The sequence below is a fragment of the Scomber japonicus genome, chromosome 7 (assembly GCF_027409825.1).
Source record: "Scomber japonicus isolate fScoJap1 chromosome 7, fScoJap1.pri, whole genome shotgun sequence".
Classification (NCBI taxonomy): domain Eukaryota; kingdom Metazoa; phylum Chordata; class Actinopteri; order Scombriformes; family Scombridae; genus Scomber; species Scomber japonicus.
Window position 1 is genome coordinate 9745309 of NC_070584.1, and position 24908 is coordinate 9770216.

The 24908-nt window shown below is 41.0% G+C and overlaps 1 protein-coding gene across 13 annotated transcripts in view; it reads right to left on the minus strand.

The window, feature by feature from the left end:
* fryl (furry homolog, like) overlaps positions 1-24908 on the minus strand; it is a 66054-nt gene that overhangs the window by 25113 nt on the left and 16033 nt on the right. For 8 of the 13 annotated variants that reach the window (XM_053323173.1, XM_053323174.1, XM_053323175.1 and 5 more), the window contains 21 exons: positions 12916-13124; positions 12291-12344; positions 10975-11114; positions 10782-10878; positions 9958-10037; positions 9518-9598; positions 9204-9372; positions 8510-8602; positions 8299-8397; positions 7654-7755; positions 5412-5456; positions 2672-2775; positions 2399-2507; positions 2197-2283; positions 1921-2092; positions 1691-1823; positions 1486-1593; positions 1149-1386; positions 883-1059; positions 663-749; positions 306-574 (listed from right to left, as the gene is read on the minus strand). In XM_053323173.1, coding sequence (XP_053179148.1) covers positions 306-574; positions 663-749; positions 883-1059; positions 1149-1386; positions 1486-1593; positions 1691-1823; positions 1921-2092; positions 2197-2283; positions 2399-2507; positions 2672-2775; positions 5412-5456; positions 7654-7755; positions 8299-8397; positions 8510-8602; positions 9204-9372; positions 9518-9598; positions 9958-10037; positions 10782-10878; positions 10975-11114; positions 12291-12344; positions 12916-13035 — 2564 coding nt within the window. In that variant the 5' untranslated portion in view covers positions 13036-13124. Of the gene's footprint in view, positions 1-305; positions 575-662; positions 750-882; positions 1060-1148; positions 1387-1485; positions 1594-1690; positions 1824-1920; positions 2093-2196; positions 2284-2398; positions 2508-2671; positions 2776-5411; positions 5457-7653; positions 7756-8298; positions 8398-8509; positions 8603-9203; positions 9373-9517; positions 9599-9957; positions 10038-10781; positions 10879-10974; positions 11115-12290; positions 12345-12915; positions 13125-22548; positions 23276-24908 lie in introns of those variants that run through there. The other 5 variants (XM_053323176.1, XM_053323172.1, XM_053323169.1 and 2 more) reach the window with 3 other exon arrangements.

Genomic DNA, 24908 nt, shown 5'->3' on the forward strand with positions numbered 1-24908 from the left:
AGCACAACAAGCCCCTCGATCCTCTCTAGATCTCTAGAGCTGCATTCACTGCTTGCTTCACTGCTGCCAGGGCATTCACATGGAGGTGCAAGGTTTCATCGTTTTTTGTCATTTATTTATTGTGTGGCAGCCCAATTATGCTAGTATTATTTGGTGCAAAGTCTTCACCAAATAATAATAACACATAGCACCCTTGCAGAGAGACCATCTATAATAAAAAAAACCCACAAGGGCAGAAAAACAAGCAATTACGTAGATGGAAAAACACACTGAACACAAAGACATGGAGGCTTGAGGAAACATACTTGATGTCAACTTGTGGAGACAGCAGCTGCAGGCGGGTGTAGGCAAACATCCAGGCATAGTTGAGTGCAGTGGGGCAATGTTTTGGCAGGTGCTCCTGCCGCAGGTAGCTGGAGAAGCTGATGACCCAGGGGTCCTGGCCCTGAGTAACGTGGGCAAACACCCAGATGTGGGATGGGCTCACTACATCAAACTGGTGGCTGATGGGAGATGAGCTCCACTCTGCTAGCGTCTGAAGATCAATCCCACTGGGACAGTACAGCAGGTTGGTCTACAGAGAGGAATGAAAGGAGATGGGCTGAGTCTCAGAGTATTCGTGCATATTTTATGACTGTGTAAATAAGCCAGGGCATTTTTACCTGGTCAGCTCCTGTAAGATGAATGAAGCTCTCCAACACTGATGCACTTAATCTGTCCATTACATCGATGGCCAGTTCCTCATCCCCCTAAAAGATTGGGGGAGACAAAACAAATGTCAGAAAACAGAGTGCTCGTCATAAGAATAAACATTTTGTGCATTTTGTTGTGACCTCATCAATCACAACAAAATGCACTGTGGTTTCAGTCCAGTGAATTTACCTTTCCAATGCCCAGTGCAGTGTGCAGAGCACGGACCTCCTTGAGAACATTAACAGCCAACCTACGTGTGGCAGGGCGGCAGCTACAAAGCACCACCATTGCTAAACCCTCCACAACATGTAGTACGCCTAACGGAGGAGTACGATCCAGGGACAGAGAATGGCCGCTGCTTGAGCCCTGTTAAAGAGAACATGTATTATCATTTAAGGCTGTGACAAAAAATTACTTGCAACAAATTTAATCCTGCTGAAACCTCCTTGACCAACCTGTGTGTCATGGCTTTTATTGCTGCTCTGCACTGCCTGCCTCCATTGGCTGATGAGCTGCAGTAGCATCTTGACAGCGTTGTCCAACAGTGTGGGGTGGACGTCAGTCACCTCTCTGACGATGAAGTAGACAAAGCCTGAGATTACATCCTCCCGCCACTCTGGGAAGTCCACCATCAGGGCCTGAAGGGTAGTAAAGGCTAGGCCACGTAGCTCCTCATCCATGTGGATGGTCAGTCTGGAGGAGGAAAAGGAGGTAATGGGGAGAAAAATATTACAAGATAGAAGACCACCACAGCTACAGTAGATTGAAGTTAAGTTAAAGAAGGTGAAATACTTGGCTAGAAGCTCTATTAGGTCTTGTCTGCTCATGCCGTCTGGTATCAGTCTTGGGATGGCAGCCACACATGTGCGAAACAGATCAATCTTTGGCTTCCTCTCTCCCCTGTAGGATAAACAGCTTATGAGAACCTGCTACAGGTTGGAAACACACAGACAGTAACACAGGAGTAACTGTTTAGATCCAGGTTGTGGTTACATACGTGATCATGTCCTCCGGCTCCTTGTTGGACATTTGCACGTTGGTCATGCTCATGGAGCGCCCCACCTCCTTGTCCAGGTGTCGCAGGATGTTATCTAAGGCCTTTCTTACTTGTGGGTAGTACAGTGACATGCCTGAAAAACACCCAGCAGAGTTATTGCACTTGCATTGCCCAAAAATACACCTTGTTGACAATCTTCCAAAAGTGAAGTTTCAGCAATCAAAACCTACCTATGACTTTGGCTTCTTCATCAGTGAGGGTGGTGTTAAGGAAGATCTTTTTGACCCGCAGGGTGTTGCCAGATGGCATGATGATCCCTGTCGTAGGCATAGGAGGCTCTCCATCTTTCTGCTGTAGGCTGTCAGCAATCACCAAGAAAGCTCGCAAACCGATATTCATCCTCTGGGAGTAGAGAATAGGGAGAGGGTGAGTGGTATGAAATGGAAGAAAGAGAATATGCCAATACACCGACAATAACAGTACTTAAAATTTTATAAATATTTTACCTCTGGATTGATGGTAAAGGTTTTGTGAGACTTGCCCACACACAGGAGGTCATAGATAATCTCCTTCATAGCAAAGTCGAGTCTTTCCTGTAACAACCAAACAAACCAGCAATCACTAACACACAGCTACTACATAACACTGCATTCAGTTTTAGCTCAGCTGTGGAGTCCAGGTATGTCAGTTCATGCTTCGGGGGCCTACCTGAGCTATGAACTGGATGATCTTGACAAAGATGTTGAGGGGCGTGTCCCTGGGCACCACACTGCGGGAGCCTTTGGGGAAAAGTGCTGAAACAATGCTGAGTAGTCGACTAGGAGGAGGAAAAGAAAGGGGGAAACTTAATAAGCATATTTAGTGCTGAACAACAGAGGCGCTGATTTAAAGGACTTCTACCTGATAGGTATTGATTGCCAATGATTTGATTGTGCGTGTGTGTGAGAGAGTGAGCGAGTGACAACTTGCACTGGGACTGACCTCTGTGTGACAGTGTTACTCTCACACTTGATCCTGATAATGTAGACCCATAGCAGTCTGTAGAGAGACTCCAGCGCTACACGGGACATTTTGGGGTCTTTGTTCTGTAGAAGTAAAAACAGTATTATGAGTTACATTTCATCACCCAACCGTGAAATTAAAAGACATCAGGCCGTTGTGGTCTGAAGTAATTCAGATCAAACACATTCAAATTGGATGACTGTATGCAGAAACGAATAATATCATCATTTTCTCAGTCTCTAAGCATGATTTCTAATGAATTACTAATTGGTGTAGTCATCAGTAAAACTAATAAAACTACTTTATGGGCTGTAGGAAGAAATGCAGATTATGGAGGCCATCATTCCCAACCAGAGGGACTCATCTTTAGGAAAATATACAATCCATTAAAATAAAATTAAACCATTTAAATGCTCAATTGAACAGCACAGATCCAGTCAGTATTTCAGGAATTATTAGGACCAACCATATTACCTCTTGTAATCAGTATCCATATTGTTGGGGAATGAACAGTACCATACTGTGATGTGGTCATTGTGCAGGTGAATTTCCAAATGACAGCTTTACCTTGATGGCATAACGGAGGTTTGTGGTTTACCCAACATTTAGTGCCTATTGGCCTATAGTTTACTGTGCCTGCACCTCCTTTTACCATTCCTTTATTTGAATATTTAAGTAAGTTGTTGTTAGTTGAGTTTGGAACATTAATGGTAAAGACACAGTTTGAGAAGAGACACCATCCAAGTCTGGCCCTGCTCCTAGCTTAGCACAGAGAACCCCTTCTTGGGAAGGTGCTGTGGAAATATTTGCAAGTATGGCACGCCATGACTTGGCTTTAACATATGAAATACTGCAAAAGGAGGTGGTAGCAGATACGTCTGAGACAGACCTCTAAAAACAACAGTCCAGAAGTCATTTTTCGGCTGCATCAATGCTACACGTCTTATCTTTCTGTCGGTAACTCAACACATCAGTCACACAGAGCAATAAATCACTGAGCACTAATAAATGTAGTCTTAAATGTCAAGTAGAGCTGATTGAAGTCAGCGTTTTTATGTAACTCTGATTTTTTTTATTTATTTATTTTTTTTACATAAAATCACTAACATGTGATGTAAGATTTAATAATCTCCAATTGCTTTTGTGTAGAAGGCAGAAAATTATTAACTGAGTTTCTATTTCAAGAACCTGACAAGGTCCAAACATATTATTAGGTAATGCAAAATGTTATAAGTGCAAATGCTGAAGCTACTTATCTGACTCTACAATTGTGAAAAAAAGGTCAATGATTCAAACATGCATTATTTATCATCACTTACAAGTCTTATTTTTGTCAGCACCAAGTCATCAGGTACTGGACACTGATGCAGTGACTGTGTTTTCAAGCACAAAGCAGTAACCTCATTTCTTAGGTCATGTAAATGTACATCTGGATTTGCTAATTGTAGTAAGAGATGAAGAATCCCCACCACATACCAAAGCAATATGTTTGCTGAAGAAATACAACAACAACCCCTCCCCACTTCAGTGTTGTGCATGTCAAGGTTGTCACACATTGTTAATTAACAACTTAATAAAACAATACATTGGCTCATTGGCTATTGACATGGAGCTGAGAGGCTGCAGCCAGCCAGCCTCTTTCCACCAAAAAACACACAGTATCTACGGCCAGAAAACACTGCAAAACACCAAATTCCATGATAGCCAAATAAAACTTTTATGCATCTACTGTATAACTAATAACCCCCAGGTAATAAATACTAGGGATGCACAATTCAGAATTTATATATCAATATTGCCATGATAGTAACCATTACTTATAATTGACAGTAAACATTATTCATAATGGTTACCACTACATTACTAACTGTTTGCCCCTTTCACACAGAGTCTGTAAAACGTGTGTAATTATCAAGTGAATCATAAATAACCAGTATGGAACAGATCATATCCAGACCCCTCACACCCTGGACATAACCCGATCCAACTTCTCCCCTCTGGTAGGTGCTACAGAGCACTGCACACCAAAAACCACCAAACACAGGAACAGTATCTTTCCCCTTACTGTCATGTTATGAATATCTAACTCCCTGTCAAGTAACATCCCTTTTTTTTAACCATTTAATAATATTTATCCCAGCACTCTTCACTTCTTTGCACTATTTGTATCCTGTCTACAATTCACAGGAACAGTTTCACCTGTATACAGTCATTTCTTATGTATATTTCTGTTGTTATTCTGTGTAAGTACACTGATAGCTACTAAACCAGAGTCAAATTCATTGCATGTGTAAATAAGCTGGGTCAATAAAGGTGTTTCTGATTTTGATATCAAATATATCCGAAACTATGAAGATAAATTTAAGTCAAAATAAAAGAAACATCTTTAAAGAAACTGTTGTTCAATATCAATGTATTGTGCATCCCTAATAAATACTCTATCATAAATATCTAAATATGTAACTAGACAGCAGACAGAAGTCATCACCACTGCTCATAAACACAAACCAGCAACAACAAAGCCTAACACAACATCACAATTTCCTCTTCTCTACTTCTACTGATTCACATTTAAATGTCACTGTGTCAATACAGAAAACATCTCATTAACACCTCTCATTAGCCAATCACAGGCAGAACTGTACCACCTTCTTGCGTCCTGGTCAGGTGGCATTTAAAGGGGGGCACCGGGCAGGGTCACTGACACAAGATAACTCACCTGCAGCGTCTCAATCTGCTTTCGGATGCTGTTGTTAGACGGCATCTGGAGCGAGTCAGTGTGAGAAAAAGATCAAAATGACAGGAGACAAAGAATGTAGGGTTTGGGGAGGGACACATGCAAGTTATAAGCAAAAAAACAAACAAAAGAAAACATAACCTAAACAAATATGACAAGAGCAGTAGAAACTATTCTAACTCTTGTCAGTGTGACATTAATTAAATAAATCAAAACTATTTAACTGAAATGAAACACAATGGACTGTTTAACATGCCACTCATGGGATTGAGTGGTGGATTTTTTCGTGGCATGCTAGTAAGAAACAGTTCATATGCATTTGATATGAGATTATATATTTAAACAGAGAGTGAGCAAAATCTAAAAATTTAGAAGTGTGAACTAAAAACAAAAGACGGTGTGCTGTGGCCTGCGAATCAGACAGATGGACAGAGAAAATACACAGAAATAGATGAATGGAACACAGGGATGAGGAAAGGGATGTTAAAGGATGTGGAAAAAAATGGAAGAGGAAAAAAGGGTGCGCGCACACACACACACACACACAAAAAAAAAGAAGAAAAAATTGCCTGTTTCACCTACAAAGCTGACAAGCAGCAACACCCAACTCAGTGATTCATTCAAATCTATGTCAAGCACACTCAGAATGCAAACTGGCATTTTAACCCTGTGGGGGTCTAACTTTAAAAAGTAGGGTTGCGCAATAAGGGCATAAATGTGGATTTCACCAATTTTGATCAGATTGAATGAAACAATTATTCCATATTTTCCTCCTGTATATATTTTCTCTCCTTTTAGTAGAATATTTCCAAAGTAGTTAGCATTCTTAGCCTGTCTGGAAAAGAAAATTAATCATATAATGATATTATAATAATCACGTTGTAGCAGCAACATTAAGTAAAACTTGAAGCTGTATCCATTATACACTGCTGTAATTTGATATAAAATGAATGAATCACAAAAATGCCTCCTGCTTGGAGGTGGCGCCCTTTTTTCACTTTATAAAAGCCAGTTTAAGTAATTTATTAGTCCTTATATTAAGAGCAGCCACAGGGTTAAATCACAGTTTTAGACAAGAAGCCCTACATCACTAGAATCATCACTACCAATTGAGCCATCACACAAGCCCGCAAAAATCATCTCAATCACAGAATCAGCACCACCCTTCCCGTCAGGAGACTTGATTACTAAGTTTCAAATTAAGGAAATCTAAAAAAGATTGCGATGATGAGAAGAGAATGCTGGGATGAGATCACTGGGAAGACAAGACGGCCATTCAAAACCATCGGATTCCACCATCACAGAAAGACGCAAACGGAATTTCATCCACCACAAGATTGAACAATTTCCAAAAAAAAAAAAAAAAAAGAAGAAGGGGAGTAAATCAATGTAGAATGGAAAAGACAGTCAGGTCTTTCAGTCAGTCAGTGATTCGGTCCATCGGCTGAGAGTAGCTGAGTTGAATTGGTTTCATGATGGTCAGGGATAGGAGGAAAGTAGGTTTGATCTGTTTGTAATTGGTTTGCAAGGAGTCATTAACAGACCTGAGTTAAAACAGCACTTGAGATTAAATATATAAGGTACATTTTATTATAGCTGGTTTAGCTAAGATGGAAGATACTTTTGAAGTTGCTACACAGGATTATTTTATTAGTATGCCTGTAAAAAATGAGTTGTGGCTCAACTTGTGATTATTAGTGACACCTACTGTAGTAAACTTTGAATGTTTGTATGTTGTCCATAAATCAGAGTATCTTGTTCAAACAAAGGCTCTATTGTTACCTTATCAAATCAAGTGCTATTCCTGTCCAGATCTGGTTGTTGATAATGGAAGGGAAAGTACATTATGATCTTTAGACAGAACCACAGAGCACACCCTTCACAACCAAGAGAACTTCTTCAAAAAACACATATTAACCATCACGACACTTATAATATCTTTCTTAAAATAAATGTTGAGGCCTTCACATTCATAAGAGTGACGTTATTAGCTTGAAGGAGGTTTATGTCACTTTATACTGACAGCAAGAACACCACCATTTTATTATAGGTTTCATAAGAGTCATAAGACCTCTGAGGATCAAACTGAATTAGGCATTGTCAGGCTGAGTATGGTGCCCTTAATATACTTTAGTGTGCAGAATACAGTCATTGTGCTGCTCTTTAGAGCTACAGACTGCAAACTTTCTGAAGTATCTCAGTTAAAGGCTCGTGATGGGGTTACCTTCAGGTGCGAGAGGCAATTCTGGAGGAAGATGTGCCAGTTGTTGAGGAAGAACTGCTTCTGACTGACACACAGCAAGCATGTCACCAGGGGATACAGAGCCTAGAGGGGGAAAGATAAAGAGTGTCAGATCAAAACAGAAAGGGGGGGAGAAGGAGTTTTACTCAAACGCCTTGTACACTTCCTTTAATTCCTTTCTAGGTTCATATTACAAAACACAAATTCAAGCAGTGATGATTGTGATTTCTGAAGAGCAAACAAAGTGTGAAAAGCAGTGTAACAAGCTGAGACCGCAGCAGCAGAATTACTTTTAGATCGATTTAATCATGCAGGGATCCCAGTTTCATGAAGCATATGTCAAAGAACTTGATATATTACAGAGCTCCTTCAATCCTGAACAGTAGCAGGTTGTATGGGAGAGAGTCTTTGTCTCTAAACATAATGGACTAACAAGGTTGGAGTCATTTAAGACCAACATTTCTGGATAACAATGACAGACTTGATGTGCTCAGGCTAATAAAGGCGTTGACAAAATACAGGAAGAGTGACACACCAAAGCAGAAGGAAGTAGCAAAGATAAAGATAGTGGCAAGAGTGGGGAAGAAGAAGAGAGAAAAAAAAAAAACTAGAACGATCAATTATTACCAAAGAGTGCTTTTTTCTGGAACTTAGGTCAAATGTCGTCTGGTACAGCATCTCCACAAAGTTCTTCAGGCACGGCACATTGACTTCATTTTTCACCGCCTGAGAATGAACATGTCGTTAACACGGAGCTCTCAAATTGACAATTACATTCAGAGATTAATCTAAATAAATAAAGATTAAAACAAAATAAGTGGTTTTAAGTGTTACTCACAGCAGCGACAGGGATGAGGATCTCAACAAAAAGGCCTGCGAGTGCATGCTTTATGTCCTTATCCTTGACTTCCAGGAAATACTGGGCACACTCCTAGGGAAGGACAACAAAAGGCACACACGTTAAGAAGAATATATAGCGGATACAGACGTAAACATAAAGGAACTGACACAAGTACTGTGCAGTCTGACATGAACATATAGTATTAAGACCATAATACTGCCAACCCTAACTCAAGTTCATGTTAGATATAATAATATATAATAATAATACTTTCTAAACGTATCACTACCTTTATTTAGACACTAACTGGTCACCATATGGGGAAAAACCAAGATATGTACTGAAATAGAGTGGTGGACATAAACCACAGTGTGTTCCATTAACATTAAAAGTGAGAACAGTGAGTGATTTTTTTTTAAACCACTGTATAGAGATTAATGAAAAGCTACTGCTCTTAGCAGAGTCTGAAACACACATGCACTAACTCCTTGGCAAACGTCACCTTTGATCGTTACTCATCTAGCTGGCTTTATGAGCCATTGCTACGGAGAGCTGCTGAGTTTGAACAAATGGCCAGCAGTAAAAAAACAAAACAAAAAAAATGTCGGGTGCAAAACGTCTTGGCAAACTCATGCTTTCTGAGGGTACAGCCCTACTACTACATGCATGTATATAAACTATTATAATTTACCTGCATGAACTGAAAAGAAGCCTCGAAATCCTCCACAGGGTACATTTTAACACGGAAGAACTTCATGCCCATGATGAGGCTGATGATGCTCTGGAGTACATAAGGACTCTGCTCTTTTTGCCTGAGCTCCTTCAGTTCTGTGATGAACTTCTTCCTCACTGCCTGAAACCTAAACACACAAACAAAGATACATACATGTACAATCAAAAAATGCTTAAGCTGTTGTGAAGAGGTGACAATTTGACAAGAAAATGTGACAAGCTGTGAACATTTTAATCAATATTGAGCCAACAGGCAGAGTTGAGCTCTCTTACTTCGACTGTGTAAGGACTCCAATGACCTCAGCATACAAGTCAGCGATGATGTGCACATTGCCAGTGTTGGGGCCACAGTACCTGGGAATGGATAAGTTTGAGAACACTTTTGTAAGTTGTGTTTTCACAATAATATCCATGATGCATCCGATGATACATCATGTATCATCATTCATCCCATGTGCAAGTAGGTGTGCTTAGTGGAAGCTGACTGAAGTTGCTCAACAAGAAGCACTTGTGCTTTGTGTAAATATTAATAATGATACAGACAGTTCATAAAGCAACACAATGACCAATGTCATAAATAAATAACCCAATCCCCTCTGCAAAGCCAAATGCCCAGTATGGTGAGAGTGCCACAGTGCTCTCACTCATCAGCACTTTTTATTCATGCCTTATTTATCTGTCACTGGTTTATCTGTGTGTTTATGCATACTTACCCCTCTTTGTGTTTAAAGTGCTTGAACGCCAGATTTAGAACTTCATGTACTAAAACATCTGGCACGGGATGAAGAGGAATCTGTGACGTAAACATGGAATCATTAGTCTTATTAGATGCATTCATAAGTCTTCATTCTTTCTCACTGCTACTATTCATTGCCCTCCCTACAGGAGCAAAGCCAAGGACAACTTAGCTCTGGCCTCCAGGGATTGGCTTTTAGTTAAGAATGCTGCTTAGATTTAGACAGTCTGCTTTAGAAAACACACTCAGCTGGAAGTTGGTATGGTGCCATCGTGTTTATTTACTAAGACCTCGCTAAAAGCACTGCAGCTCATTCCTGTATCACGATAAATAAGTAAATAAAACCAGTACAAACCTATTAAACCATATGTAAATATGTGATTATGCTTATTTCAATTACTTTCTGGAGGAGCACAGTTAACTCAACCCTCTGGCAGTAAAATATATAGGAAGGACTGGTAGATAGAAGAGGGTGGACAAAGACTTGAACACATTTTGTAACTAAAACTACTCCATTTTCAAATTCTAATATAAAAACCAAATCAAATATAGAAATAATCATGTGAGAGAATACAGTACACAGACACAAAAGAGCAATTCTGCCTACATAAAGTTATAGTAGAAATATGTTCTATAGTGTATATAAAACTATACTAGGATTAAACAAAATGTGCAAACAGCTTTGGTGAGATTGTGTCAATATTTAGTCAAGCAAGTACACAGCATTTCCTCTTCTATATGTAAACATTTAGTAGTCACAAGAGTCATCATCCAACTGGTTCTACTTCTTGTGTATCTTACCTGTTTTAGAACTTCCACTGAAACTAAACAAAAAATGAAATCTATGGCTAAGTCCCTCCGTTCCAGAAGGTAATCTTTATCCCGGTGCTGTTCATCTCTACAAAAGCAGGAGAGAAAAGTAATTGTAAGCAAGGAATTTTGAGCACCTTAAAAAAAACACACAGCAATTATAATCATGTAAAGAGCATCTCACCCTTTGGACTTAGTACTGGAGCGAGGCCTGTACTCATAAGACTCATCTTCAGTGCCGCTCTGCCGCCGGTACCAGTCGAACAGTGTGCGCAGTAGAGAGGGCAAACAGTGTTCCGCTATTGAGCTCATAGAGCTTATTAACTGTAAAACAATATACACACACAAATGGATTAGTAACAAGTTAACCTTGTCTCCATTCAGCATTAAAATGCTTATGTAATGCTCACACCAGTCAAATAGAAAATGCTGTGCTGCTGTCCCACAAGCACACATTCAAAGTGAATATTCAATAAGTGAGTGGCATACAGTACAGAGTGAGCACAGACCGGAAGCTTTCTGAACTGGTGGGTGACATACTGTAGCTATTGATTGCAGTTGAGAGGGTGGTGTTGGGTGACCTAAGAAGCACGTCACAGTGCTGCTACCCTACCGAACAGCTTCACAATACACATGACTCGTTGGTGTTCATACTGTATGTCAGACAGCAGAAATGATAGGCTGTCCTCCAAACACACTTGACATTTTGATGTCAGGTGAATTCATTGCGAGAGATGAACTTAAAACAGGTGAAAGTTTGCACTGTATAGTAACTATAGTGAGAAAACACTAAGTCTTATTAACTAACAAGTGAACTGAGAAAACAGGAAATCAGCACTTTGGCAACTCAAGATTACACCAAATAGTTTCAGACGATACATAAAACATGAGATAAGGTGGTCAGTATGAATAAACTATTTAAGTGTACGTGTGTGTGTGTGTGTGTGTGTGTGTGTGTGTGTGTGTGTGTGTGTGTGTGTGTGTGTGTGTGTGTGTGTGTGTGTGTGTGTGTTTAAGGGCCAGTGCAGTGTGATGAGGGAGGTGGATGATGGATGCTAGGCAGGAGAGTTATGCAACTGCTCCCTCTGCCCTTATGGCGCGAGGCAGATACACTCCAGCACCCAATGCTGATTTACTGCTGAGGATGACACAGCGATTCTACACTCTCACTTTTTGCGCTCTCTATACCCGTTTTCTCTCCCTCACTCACAATGGGGGGACAGCTGGATCTATAGCACCATATCCTCATTGGCTTTGTGTTGTGCTGAACAAAGCACTCTGCAGCAGGCAGGCCCATTGTATAGAGTTCTGCACCAGCTACAGATGAGGGACAGACGAGCCATTGAGTGGGGGATTGATTGGGTGGAGCTGGGGGGATTCAAATACTGCGTGCACACACAGGAGGTGGGAGAGAGAGCTGCTGTTGGTCGGGGGGAAATGAAACTGTCACATTGATGACGGTTTTTTTTAACTTCTGGTTGTAGCAAAGGCTGGACTGACCTGGTCAAATTGTGCATCTTCCCCTCTCTGGAGGGATCTGGACAGGGGTTTCTCCTGTTAGAGGGGCAAGACAAAGAAAAAGAATTAGAGTCATTAAGAATAAGTGTGTACTAACCCAGCAGAGACACTGTTGCCACTTGCACAATAGCAGATTGCTGTCAGTCAAGCAGCAGGCTAGATGATAATTAAGTAAATGATAGAGAATAACAATTTTAGGGGCAAGACTATCAACCTGGTTATTAGCCTGTCTGAAGCCCACATGGATAAAAAAGAAACTGAGCTGAGTGAAAAGACAGAAAAGGAGGATATATGCCGACAGTCAATCCGCTCTGTTAATAATTAACTATTCTATCGTTCCTGTGGATCATAAACAGTGCATAAGATTAGAGTACATAATGATTATACACCTCTACTGCCTGTTTCCTCACACATCTTTCAGTTTTTCCTGGCAGTTAGTTGCAAAATAGAGGAGGTTATCTCAGCAGCATGTTCCACATCACGTGTTTTGTATTGACTTTCATTTCCTTTGTTTCTTGACACTGGTGTTCACTACCCCTCACCCCACCACCCCCCCCTGCCCTCCCGCCCTCCCGCCAGCCCGCCCTCCCTCCCCTCGTAAACTCACCAGCGGTTCAGCCATCACCATCTCGATCTTCTTCTCGGCCAGCACGGCAAACTCAGCAAATAGACTCTTGATGACAAACTCCCCGGGCTTGAGCTCGGGGTCGATGGTGATGCTCGACATGGCGGCGATGTTGTGTTTATCCCACGACAGGGGAGTCACCGAGGAGGGGGCACGGCGCCTACTCACGCTGCTGCTGACCGGTGCAGAAGCTGCAGAGAGGGCAGAGGGCAGAGGTTAGGAAATAATACAGTGGGAGTGGAAGCAGGAGGGTCAGACAGAGAACAACAACTCTTGTAAAAGTATGCAATGTCATGAACTAGTCCTAATCCAAACAGGAACAGAGACATTTCCTAAAGAGGTGAATGGACTGAATTGATGAAGCAGCAAGAACTTCGACAGTGCAGAATGGAGCAAACACACAATTTTCACGTCCATAATAAACTCGTATCACACATAATAGGTAGGTAAAGTCAAACAATAGAAGAGCTACAACAATCAGAAAATGATATCGGTTTACTGTAAAGCAGCTTTTACAACCAGGAAAGACATCAATTATGCCATATAACAATATTACAACATCTCATCTAACCTCATATCTCGATATTGATATAATAGATATATTGTCCAGCCCTACATTAAAAACATATTACAGTGATATTATTAATTATCAAAACAATGTTAAACTCTCATGGTTAAGGCTGTCCCCAGCAAAGATGGTTGATGTAGCTGAACAAACCACATGCTGCTATTTTGATTATACAAGAGAGACATGAAAGAGACGAGCGCTTCTTCAGTGGAAACTTCAAGTGTCAAAAAAGAAAGTGATAGTTCAGCGGCCAAAACTAACGTAAACAAAGGAAAATATTGTAGGTAAAGACGGTACAAAGATGTCAATACTTTGATGTCAGTCGGACTTTAAGTTGCCAGAGTGGAGCATATATTGGAAACTGGGAAACCGCACAAATGTGTTTCATCACCTGAAACATCTTTCACCTAACAGCAGATGCTGAGTGCACACGTTAACAGTCACAACCAGCAGCAAACCAGCAGCAAGGTGCTGTTTGTGTTTTCTAGATTGTGATATATATATTTATCGATATGAACTGATATAACAAAAATGAGCATGATAAAATATGTTGCCCTATTTATGTCTAAAGTTAGAATGAGTAAACAGCGGCACAGTAGCTATGTCAACAATGTTGTTGTTCTGATGAGGCTGATTTGCTTTCTTACTGAGAGTCAGATGAGAAAATTGATACCACTTTTAGGTCTGTAAGGTAAATATGAAGCTACGGCCTGCAGCTGGTTAGCTTAGCTTAGCATAAAGACCAGAAACAAGGCAAGCTGTTTCCCTTCGTTCAAGGCCTCGGACAGAGCCAAGCTTGCAGTTTCAAGTCTTTGTGCTAAGCTAAGCTAACTGGACGCTGACGGTAGCTTTATATTTACTGTACAGACATGAGAGTGGTAAATTATACCTTTAAGTAAGATTTACAACACCTTTCATCAAGAGTACAAAAACATCTGGCATTGCTGAAACACTGAACACACTATAATATATGACATTTAGTGAATTGCAGTTAGATCACCCTATTTACAGTAGAGATGTTAGGTCCATTGTACCTTTCCAGTTTGTAACATGCTCATCCCTTTAATCATTTAAAACAGTAGATTCAGATTTGATTTTATCACATGATAGATGATGATGAGACATTGTCAGATATTGCTGACATTTCCATAATATTTCTAAGCTGTGAATAACACACTAACAACTACCCCGTGTTAGATGTTACAGATGGTTATTTGCCAACTGCATTTATATTTCATATGATCGGATTTGCAAGACTAAGTACTAAGCAAAACATCAAGAGTCATCAGCATATCATCTACATATTTTTACAAAGTGTGCATCTATATTATTTATGACAAATTAAGAGATATTACAGTGGCCATTAACAGATCATTGGTTTTTTGTTGCATGCAATATTAAACAGGATGTCCTTGGTTCAACTCTTATGCAAAAGGAAAGATAAACTGTCAACTACGGTCTCAAACAGCTGTTTAGTGTCATGGTGTTTAAGGAAAGCCTTTCTGGATTCCTCTCCTTTTTTTTTTTTTTTTTTTTTACCACAGAAAAAGCTTCGTACAAATGTGAATTAGTCACTGTGGTTAGAGAGGATTACATGAATCCTAGCAGGTAAAATGTCAGCGGTGCATTGTGCTGTGTTACTACAACTCAGCAGTAGTATTTCTGCTTTTCTGACGACTTTTCCTACAAGCATCATATAGAGCCAGTTGAATCAAACTTTTCCAAACACCAACATCAGAAGGAATATTAAGTTAATCAATGTGAGCAGCAACTTTGAAAAAAAAAAAAAAAGTTCAGCAGAGAGAAAAGTAAAAAAAAAAAAAAAATTATCTGTATGTCCACACAGGCCTAATCGCACTATTTAAGACTGGCTTCCTGAAACTCAATCATGTAGGGTCAGTGAGGAGAACCCGGAGTTCTCTGCACATTTGCCTGCCGCAGAGATCATTTGCTCATTCTATTCAAATAGTATAAGCAAATCTTAAAGGGTTTCGTTTTGGGTGTTCGGTGGAGATGGTCTAGAGGTGGCTGAACTCAAGTCCGTATGGGTGTCATCTTCAGGCGTCTCCATATTTAGTTAGACTACACGGCCAAAGATAAAGGAGCAGTCTAATTACTAAATCAAATGTGCAACATTTATGAGACCAGTGTTTATGGTTTCCTGGCCAAACAGAAGCAGGAGTTTACTTTTCTCGGCTGAATGAAAGTGTGTGAAACTTTTAATGCGAGTCAAGTGTCGACATTGCTGTGATTCTCCAAGAAGAGTGATGCTCATTATGCCTTATTCACTCGCATTTCCATGTAACTGCTAAATCATCTGAGGTTTACCAGACTACAACACACACACACACACACACATACAACAAAATTACCTGGAAAAGCACTTAGGTACAATCTCCGCTATTTATCAATTGAATGCATCACAAAAAACTGTATTACATCACACAATGCTCGTCTGGTTTCATGCTCAGATGGCCAACTTCATATTGTATCTATTCAAAGGCTTCATAACATATAATGGTGCCCTTGAGATTTATGCTACAGCCGGGACAGAACTTCCAGTATGCTCCACAATGGTTCCAGTCCAGCCAAGTAGACAATCAGTAGTAAATTGACCCTTTACCTCATTCCCTCCCAGGAAAAGCCTTGTTCTGTTTCTTCCTGGTTGTCACAGAAACACTCGTGCATACTGAAGAGTCTGAATACCATTAAGGAGCTGAGCTGCAGTACAACATAGGTTTTTTGTTTTTTGTTTTTTTTTCAGCTGAGGGCAAAAAACATTCACACCCAGTCCATGAAAGATTTTTTATCTTACAAAAATTCTAAATATTTTTCACTTAATCTACTTGCTAATCAAGACGCCTGTATATGCTGAATCACTGACTGTCTGGTATAAACAGACTACCCTGATACTCCCAACCAAAACATCAAGAGATGAGATTTGACTTATCAAGCAATGTTTTTTAGTAGACATTTCAGGAATTCAATGAGAAGTGCAGATTTCAATTAATGAGCATTAAACTGTATTATCTTTTACATGGTACTGGATGAATTGGTAAATGGAACCAAAAGGTGAATACAGTACGAATAAAAGCGAGGTCTATTAAAACACAATTATGCCGTCACAGCAACAACACGCAGAGGTGACAGTTACACTTAAAAGGTTGACTGTGGATTAAAATGTTTTTTGCCTGCAGCTGTAACTGAGTTTAGGGAGCAGAGACCAGTTCATCACGGGAGTGCTTTAACAAACAAATGCTTTGTTTACTTGTCAGATTTACCCAAGAATACAGCAGACTTAAACTCATGCACCAAAACACAAACTTTATATAGTATTCCCAAAGTGCCATTATTTGATCTGACCAGGTTAAGTTACAGGGACTATTTTGGCCTATAAAATGTGTAACCACTTACATATCCCCACCCCAGTACCCCCTTAAAAACTAACTCAATTTGAAAGTATACATGTGAAAAATGTAGAAAAAGACAATCTTAAACAAATTGAAATTGATTGCTTCTCATTAAATCTCATCATCATAAACGTATCATACTATTTTTTTCCAGAGCAGACTGAAGTGGGGCAGCGGCAGGAGCAGCGTGATAAGTGTTGGCTGTGTATTGTGCTCATGTTGTCCAGCAGCACAGAGAGCCTTTCAAGCATTTCCCTCTTTGTTTACTGTGCTTCACCAACAACACCCCCCCCACCCCCCCACGATGATGTCACATAGCCAGCTCCCGATATCCAATCAGTGCCGGGTCCTTTAACCCCCCCCCCTCAGCCCCCCACCCCCCCCCCCCCACCCTTCTTTTTCTACCCGACCCTGGGGCCAGCTGGATTGTTGACTGGTTAACACAAATGAATACCCCAACACTGTACTTTTCCAGTTAACAACAAAATGAGAAAAAAAAAAAAATGCAAGGCATCCTTTTCTGGGCCAAGACTCTGCACCGACCTTCCCTCCCTCCCTTCCTCCATTTCTCCCTCCCTCCCTCCCTCCCTCCCTCCCTCCCTCTCCCTAGGACATGCCAGTCATTTGTGGCATGCCAAACTACAATTCCCTTGCAAAGCTGACCCTATTGCACAAATCTTAGCTAACTAATACTTAGCAATAGTGCAAGGTTGCTTACAAACATCTCACTTTTATTAAGCTGGGAAGTGTACCGACTGAGACTCCAGTGACTCACTCGTCACCCTGAGGCCATGTTCCTTTTCAAGTCCAATCTAAATACTAAAGTTCAAGCATGCTTTGCAAATAACGTGTAAAAAAAAAAAAAAAGAGAGAGTGAGAGAGAGAGAGAGAGAGAGAGTGAGAGAGAGAGAGAGAGAGAGAAAGGTTTGCCTTTCAAGTATTTCCAGTACAATCCTTTTGACTGGGAAGATTATGCGTTACCTCATAAATGCAGTGTTATTTCGCTGTCGGCTCAAATGTTGGATGTCGTCAGTGCTGTACTCGAAATATTCAAAATGGAAAAAAAATGGGTTTCTCATGACTGAAATATGCCTTGGTTTACTGGTTTCTGATTTACCAGTAGCTCAAGAGTTTTTCCTCCTTCTTATATACCTCAAGTCATCTGCTAAAATACAGTTTATCTGTGGTCTACCTCAGCTGCAGTGGTATCTAAATGATTCAGAACATCTTGGACTAAAAAGGTGGACAGCACTTGAACCACAGTTCTGATAGAAAGTGGGATAAGCTGCTGCTTGACTGCTGCATAAAAAAAAAAAAAAAATGCTTATCATGTTTTGTTGTGAGAGGCCAACACGCTGCACTCTGCCAGAGCTCCGTGGCTGAACTTGAGAAACACAGCACCCCGCAGGATTATACAACTATTAGAGCAGCGACTTCACCTTGTCACAGTTTCAATAAAACGCCTGCTCACTTCCCCTGTTAGGACAACGAGAAACAACAGCACAAATACACATACCGTTGGAATGCAGGACCCGTGAGTACGTCCACTTTCTTTTTCTTTTTTTTTTAAAGAGAGACAAAAGAGTCACCGCCAATGTTTATGTGGTGTGGCAGTGCCAACTGTGCTATTGTGTCTCAACATGCACAGACTCTGACGAGTTACTACTGGTTTACTCTTCACCATTAGCACTCCCACATTAAAAAGATACCCAATAAAAACTAATATGTTACCCAAAGCTGACGAGATATCAGCACAAAATGGGAAAAGATAGAGAATCCAACATGTTTACTGAGTGAATCCAACATTGATTTAACAGTAAAAACTCTGTGTTGTAACTTGACATGTCTTATATATCCTGTATATATGTCAGGATAAAGAAAACAACTATTAACATTCCTCAAAATGATAACAAAGAGAGAGTATGTGGATGGAAGTTGTAGTGGGACAGTGTGGAAAGGGTCTCTGAAATCAGGCTCTCTTTGTTTGAGAGGCCCAACCAAGAACTGGCAAACAGCAGAGGATACGGGACAGGGAAGAGGAGGGAGAGGGGGGGAGAGAGGGGGGACAGTCATTACAAAGCAGGGCAATTTAAAAGAAAGTGATTTACTTAACAGGTGAACATTTTACTGCTAAGCAAACAGGAAACCTTAAATACTCTGTGCTCATGCCGTCTTAAAACATTGTTTGGAAAGATAAAAGTAATCCGAGATCTAAAACTGGGCGTTGGGAAGGTTAATTAACAGTAATGATGTGCATAGGCCTTTCTGAGTGGTAGCTATTAGATGATTTAAGGATACAGAGTGCAAATATGTTTATATATTACATAATTTTCATAGTTATTCTTGCCATGAGGGACATAATAAAAAGTGTCCTGGAATGCATGCATGTCCTCCTTGTTTTTAGGGAGGGGGGCAATATTTGAGAAGTTCAAAACAATGGTTGCTATGTTTCATTACTAAATATTGTAAATACATCACTGTTACAGTATTGTTCACTATTTTGTAAATCCCATATCCTGTTTAGGGTCATGAGGGTTGAAACTCTTCCAGAGCACACTGTGTGAGGAGCAGAGTGGACTCAGGGCAGCAGTCTATCACTGAGCTAAATACAGACGAATACATTCACGCTCATTTTTCACACCTATGAGCTATTCCTGTTTCTTATTTGCCAAAGCTGCATATTTTTGGATTGTGTAAGGAAATATAGAGACAGTGAGAGAAAAGTTTAAAACCAGACACATTTTTGAGGTTTCTGTGGTGGCAGTTTATAACTACTGAGCTAAAAAAAAAAAAGAAATAAGTGTTTTCTTTTTAAAGTTTTAACCAAATATTACACTGTTCACATATTATGTGCCACAGTTAATGTGCTAAATATTCTTCAAGTGCCAAAAGCCCTCAATCTTCTCTTTATCAAGTCTTGCAGTGAATTTGCCTCATTTTTCTTTGACACAATTCAACTGCTGGTAAATTCATGGTACACACAAATGCTCTGTCATATCCATAATCAACCAGAAACATCCTTGTTAATACCCTGCTTTATCCTACTGACAACCCTTGAAATGTACATCCAAGATCATCAATCTATTGAGCCTATGTGTGGTTTTAACCGTCTGATGACAAATCTCATACAGACAGCTGTGGTTACGTCTGACATCACTAACCATTTCCTAGCCAGTGTGCTATACTCATCCTTCCCCATTCTATTCAAATGTGTTAAACACAAAGTTAACTAAATATTTTCCACAAAAACCCCCCAATGGAACAAATAAAATTAGAATTCACAGAAATGCTACTTACATCACTGCTATGTCCTGCAATGCTTCACATACAGTATATGATGATAGCAGTTAAGTGACACTGGACCTGTCAGGGAAGGCACAAAATGATGATCCTGACATCTCAGGTCATCATTGAGTTATCTATAGTATGTTAATGTACGCTGTCAAACTGTCCGCTGCTAGACTTTAGAAAACTGATGGAGTGACTGGCACAATGCTAAACCTTATCAAGTCTTTCTTAAAAGATTGGATCCCAGAGATCAATCCACACCACTACATGCTACAACAGTTCACATCATGAAAAACAACATTTCTTATTATGCTGATGACACTCTTCTTACATCCGTGATGTAGGGCCTCCACTCCATTACTTAGTCATTTCTCCAAGTGTTGGTTGAGGATTTCTTTCTATTTGACGCAAGTTGGCCTGCTGTGTGAAACCAAGGGTAATATGAGATAATTACATCCATAAACCATGAATCACCATGTATCACCATGTATGGGATGACAAATCTAGCATCTTTTGGTCTATATCATCCTATTGCCAACCACACCTACCTACAATTACATCAGGGACCCATTTTTGATTCATCAATATGGATGATAAAAATCTTTCCATACAGGAAAAGAGCTGGACTCTGATCACATTAATCCACTTCTCTTAGAACAGACAGAGAACAGAAACGTGTGTATAAATAATTAAATAGTTTAGGACCAAATTAAATCTCTGATCAGCACAGGTCCGCAGATTGCTCCCAAATCAAATTCCAAACATTGTAAAGTATATCTAGACCAAACTTCAAAACTTCCATATCTAGAACAAACTTGTAGAATATGTTCCCCGCCACTATCAGCATGTGTGTGAGGGAGGGAGAGAGAGAGAGAGAGGGAGAGTATGAGAGTCAAACAGAAGGGAAAGCTAATGTGAAGCTCTCATTAGCATCTATAATACAAAAGATACGATCAGTCAGTCTGGTCTGAACTGACAACCCTCCTCTCACTTAGGCCTTGAATAGGATGAAATGATGATGACTGTGACGACACTACTTATAGCAAATGATTTATGTCAGTACTGGATTTTTCAATCATTATGGCTTTTTAAATAAATGTAATAAAATATCTTTACTTGTTTAATTTGCCAGAAAAGTTTTGCCAACACCTACTTCATCTTGTGGTCACAAAAAAGGGAACTAGCCCGGCCAAAAAAATATAAATTCCCTTTTAATTTGAACCCAAACAGCTTCAACTCAGGTGAGGAATGACCGGTGGGTGGTCCCTCATAAAAAGGGCGCACCAAACATTCCTCTTTCGGACAGGAATGGCTCACTGCGTGGCTGTGGTTCTGCAATCACAGCAAATCTATGTATTGTAGGCTATGTGCTGTTCTCCGTGCAGTCAAAACAGCTGCGTGGAAAGCGACATTTATCAAACACTTCAAACCGTGAGGCACCACAAAGGCCTCGATCCGAATGTAAACACAAACACGGCCCCTGCTGCATTTGAAACTCATAGCAAATATAAGTTATTCTTCAAAACTGTATCCTAAATGAGTCGTGGACAAAATGCGTGTGTCTGAGTTTGCACAAGACGCAGGGTTGCATGTGTGTTTCAGGAAATATAAACCAATCATTTTATAACATTGATGCCGGTAAAACTGGAGTGATGAATCAGCAGCAGCCGGAATATTCAAACTGCTGTTTTCCATCACGACACTTGAGTGGGAATAAAGAGCTGGTGCCTTTCTGGATTCCTGATGTAATGGGCTGTATGGGAAGCTAATAATAGGAGGGAAGCAGGAGACGGATCAATAGTAGGGAAACATTAGCTGCCCCAGAGGGAAGAGAGAAGAGGGTTATAAAAGTAGGAGGGGAGGAGGAAAAAAAGAAAAAAAAAGGAGGGATGAAGATTGCATTGAGTGCTGCTGAGGGAAACAAGAGACGAGAGAGAGATTTGGATGGTTAAATGAGAAAAAAGTTGAAGGGGAATGAGAACAGGAAGTACCATCAAGAGCCTGAGAGTCCACTAATCTGTGCTGTGTATCAGCAGATACTGGTCAATAGAGAGATTATCTATGGGACAAGCAGAAGGATGATAGACTCTGCTGAAGGAAGAGGTTAACCGCTGCCACCTGCATACACATCAAACAAGCCTGACTAAACCTGGACTAAACATGATCAGTCATCCTGACATCTGCATTAATAACTACTTTTCCTATACAGGTAGGGAGATAAGAGAGCTCAAAGCATGGATTGCATGCGAGCGTGTTCAGGGTGGCTTGTGCAGCCCCTGCCGACTGTGTGTGTGGCAGATAAGTCTGGTGGTATGTAAACATGTGTGCGAGCTTTGGCGAGGTACTCACAGCTGCTACTCCAAGACTTGAGCAGAGATTTGATGCTGATCTCAAAGAAGACTGAATCCTGCAGGCTCAGCATGGCGGCTCTCAAAGTTAGGCTTCACCGGAAGGCACAATATTTTATTTTATTTTTTATTTCTTTACACAGCTCCTGTCACTTTCATGTCACGAAACCCAAGCATTTCCACTCGTCTCCAAAATATAAACACCCTCAAAACAAATCTGTGCGCCTCTCGCTCTTGCAGCTCCTCTCCCCTTGACTTGAACCGAGCGATACCCCTCCACAGGTGCTAGTTAAAAAGGCAGCATCCTGACTCCCGAGTGTGAGCAGCTGCTGAGAAGAGAGGGACCCGAGAAGTGCTATACCGGTTTGTTTCCTCTGCCACCTAGTTCAGTGAAGAGTGAAACTGCTCGGGGGAGAAGAGGAGAGAGAGCATTGCCTGGCTAGAGAAGTATTCCACCCCGGCGCCTGCTGCCCGCTTGCCAATCCACAGAGTCCCTCATCCCCATTTCAGCGCGGAAAAATCCAGAAAGGCGAAGGACAAAACCGGGTGAGAACTTTTGCTCCTGGTAGGAAGAAAACAAGCAGCTGAACAGTACACGCTAAAAAGTCTTAACAATGCACGGCAATATTCCCTCTCCTCCTCTCTTCCTGTGTGTGTGTGTGTATGCGCGTGTATGTGTGAGTATGTATGTGTGTGTGCCCAGTCCTAGCCCGCTAGCACTGTCAGCCACCCTCCGCCTCCCCCCGAAGCTCTCTGCCTCTCCATTCGCTCGCGGGCGGCCCCTCCTCTTCCGAGCTTGCTCTTGTTCTTTTACTGATGCCTGCTCTTTTCTCTCTGAGTGAGAGAGAGAGAGAGACAGAGAGCGAGAGAGAGAGAGCTCGTTTCAACAGCAAACAGAAGGGGGGGGGGGGGCGTGAGCACGGTGTGGGGGCGGGTGATGTCATCAAAATGCTGCGAGTGTTCCCTGGCTTTGGTTCAGTAATGCATACGCATGTCAGAGCTGCTACTGTGCTGCCTCTCCACTGGCCTATCGAGACGACACTTCCTGTAAGCTCCACGGCAATACTGATGCGTCATCCCTGACTGCAGTAGGAGGGAAAGGAAAGAATGGGAGGATAGAGGAAAGAAAGGAAAAAGGGAGGATGAACTCAATGTGGGGGGGGGGGGGGGGGGGGTGGGCACAAACAACCAGTAGTCCGACTCCTATCCCTGACCCTAGATAATAAAATGATTCCTAAATTAAATGTACTTAAATGTACTACATCTCTTCTTATTCATATACAAAGTCAACTGTGCTCCAGCTTCACTCTGAAAGAATGACAATATTTCATCAGTCCAAACTATGAGACACATGACACTGTGTTATTAGTACTTCAAACCAGTTTCTAATGTCAGATCACGCAATGATAGCTATCGCAGTTCATCTATTTGCAAAACCTAACCGCTCACACCCAATGGAGTCATAGGCATTACATCATTGCTCCGTCCAAAAGCTACCAGGCATAGTAACACACAGAAAGATACACAAACTCACTACACACTGCATTAGTGAGAAAACAGCTGACTGTGTTTGTGTGTGTATATGTGAGAGAGAGAGGGAGAGAGAGAGACACACACACACACACACACACACACACACACACACACACACACACACACACACACCTGATTCATCTGATAATTTAATTATTGTTGATGGTCGTCTTTTTTTCTGCCCTTGCCGAGACTTAAAAACAGATCTGCATGACCGTCAAGTCATTAGTAGTTGAGCTCAGGATTAAAGTTTGTTAACAAAATATTTGGAGGGAACAAGAGCTGGGAAGGCTAAGAAAGACAAATGCTCTTTGTCTTGTGTCGATTTAGTCTTCATTTCTCTCTCTCTTTCTCTCTCTGTCTGTCTCTCACCCTCGGTCTCTCTCTCTGTCACATGCCCTCCGCTACACAAGTTATGCAAAACGAGGCAGAGCTCATTGCAAACAAACACAACACAAGCAGATGCTTTGTCGAGGCCTGGCTGGTGCGACCCTGATGCAGGCTGCCACTGTGGAATAAACAAGCACAGATTCTTTACAGCGCCTTTGCACATTTTCTATAATTACATACTGCCTCAATTTATTTGTTGTCCTGCTTCGGTGCCTTTTGGATACAATTAAATGCAGTTTGATGATCATTAAGAGACATTTAAACATTACATTTTCTCTGTGAATAACAAAAAAAAAGTCACAGCTTTTTAAGTTGAACAGACTTAATTTAACGTCAGTCATGCAGCAAAGGTCTGCTGCTGGAATCGAACCACAGACGTTGCGGTTAGGTGGCATGCCTCTTAACCAGCGGGCTGCCATGGGTGCGCCTATTTACACT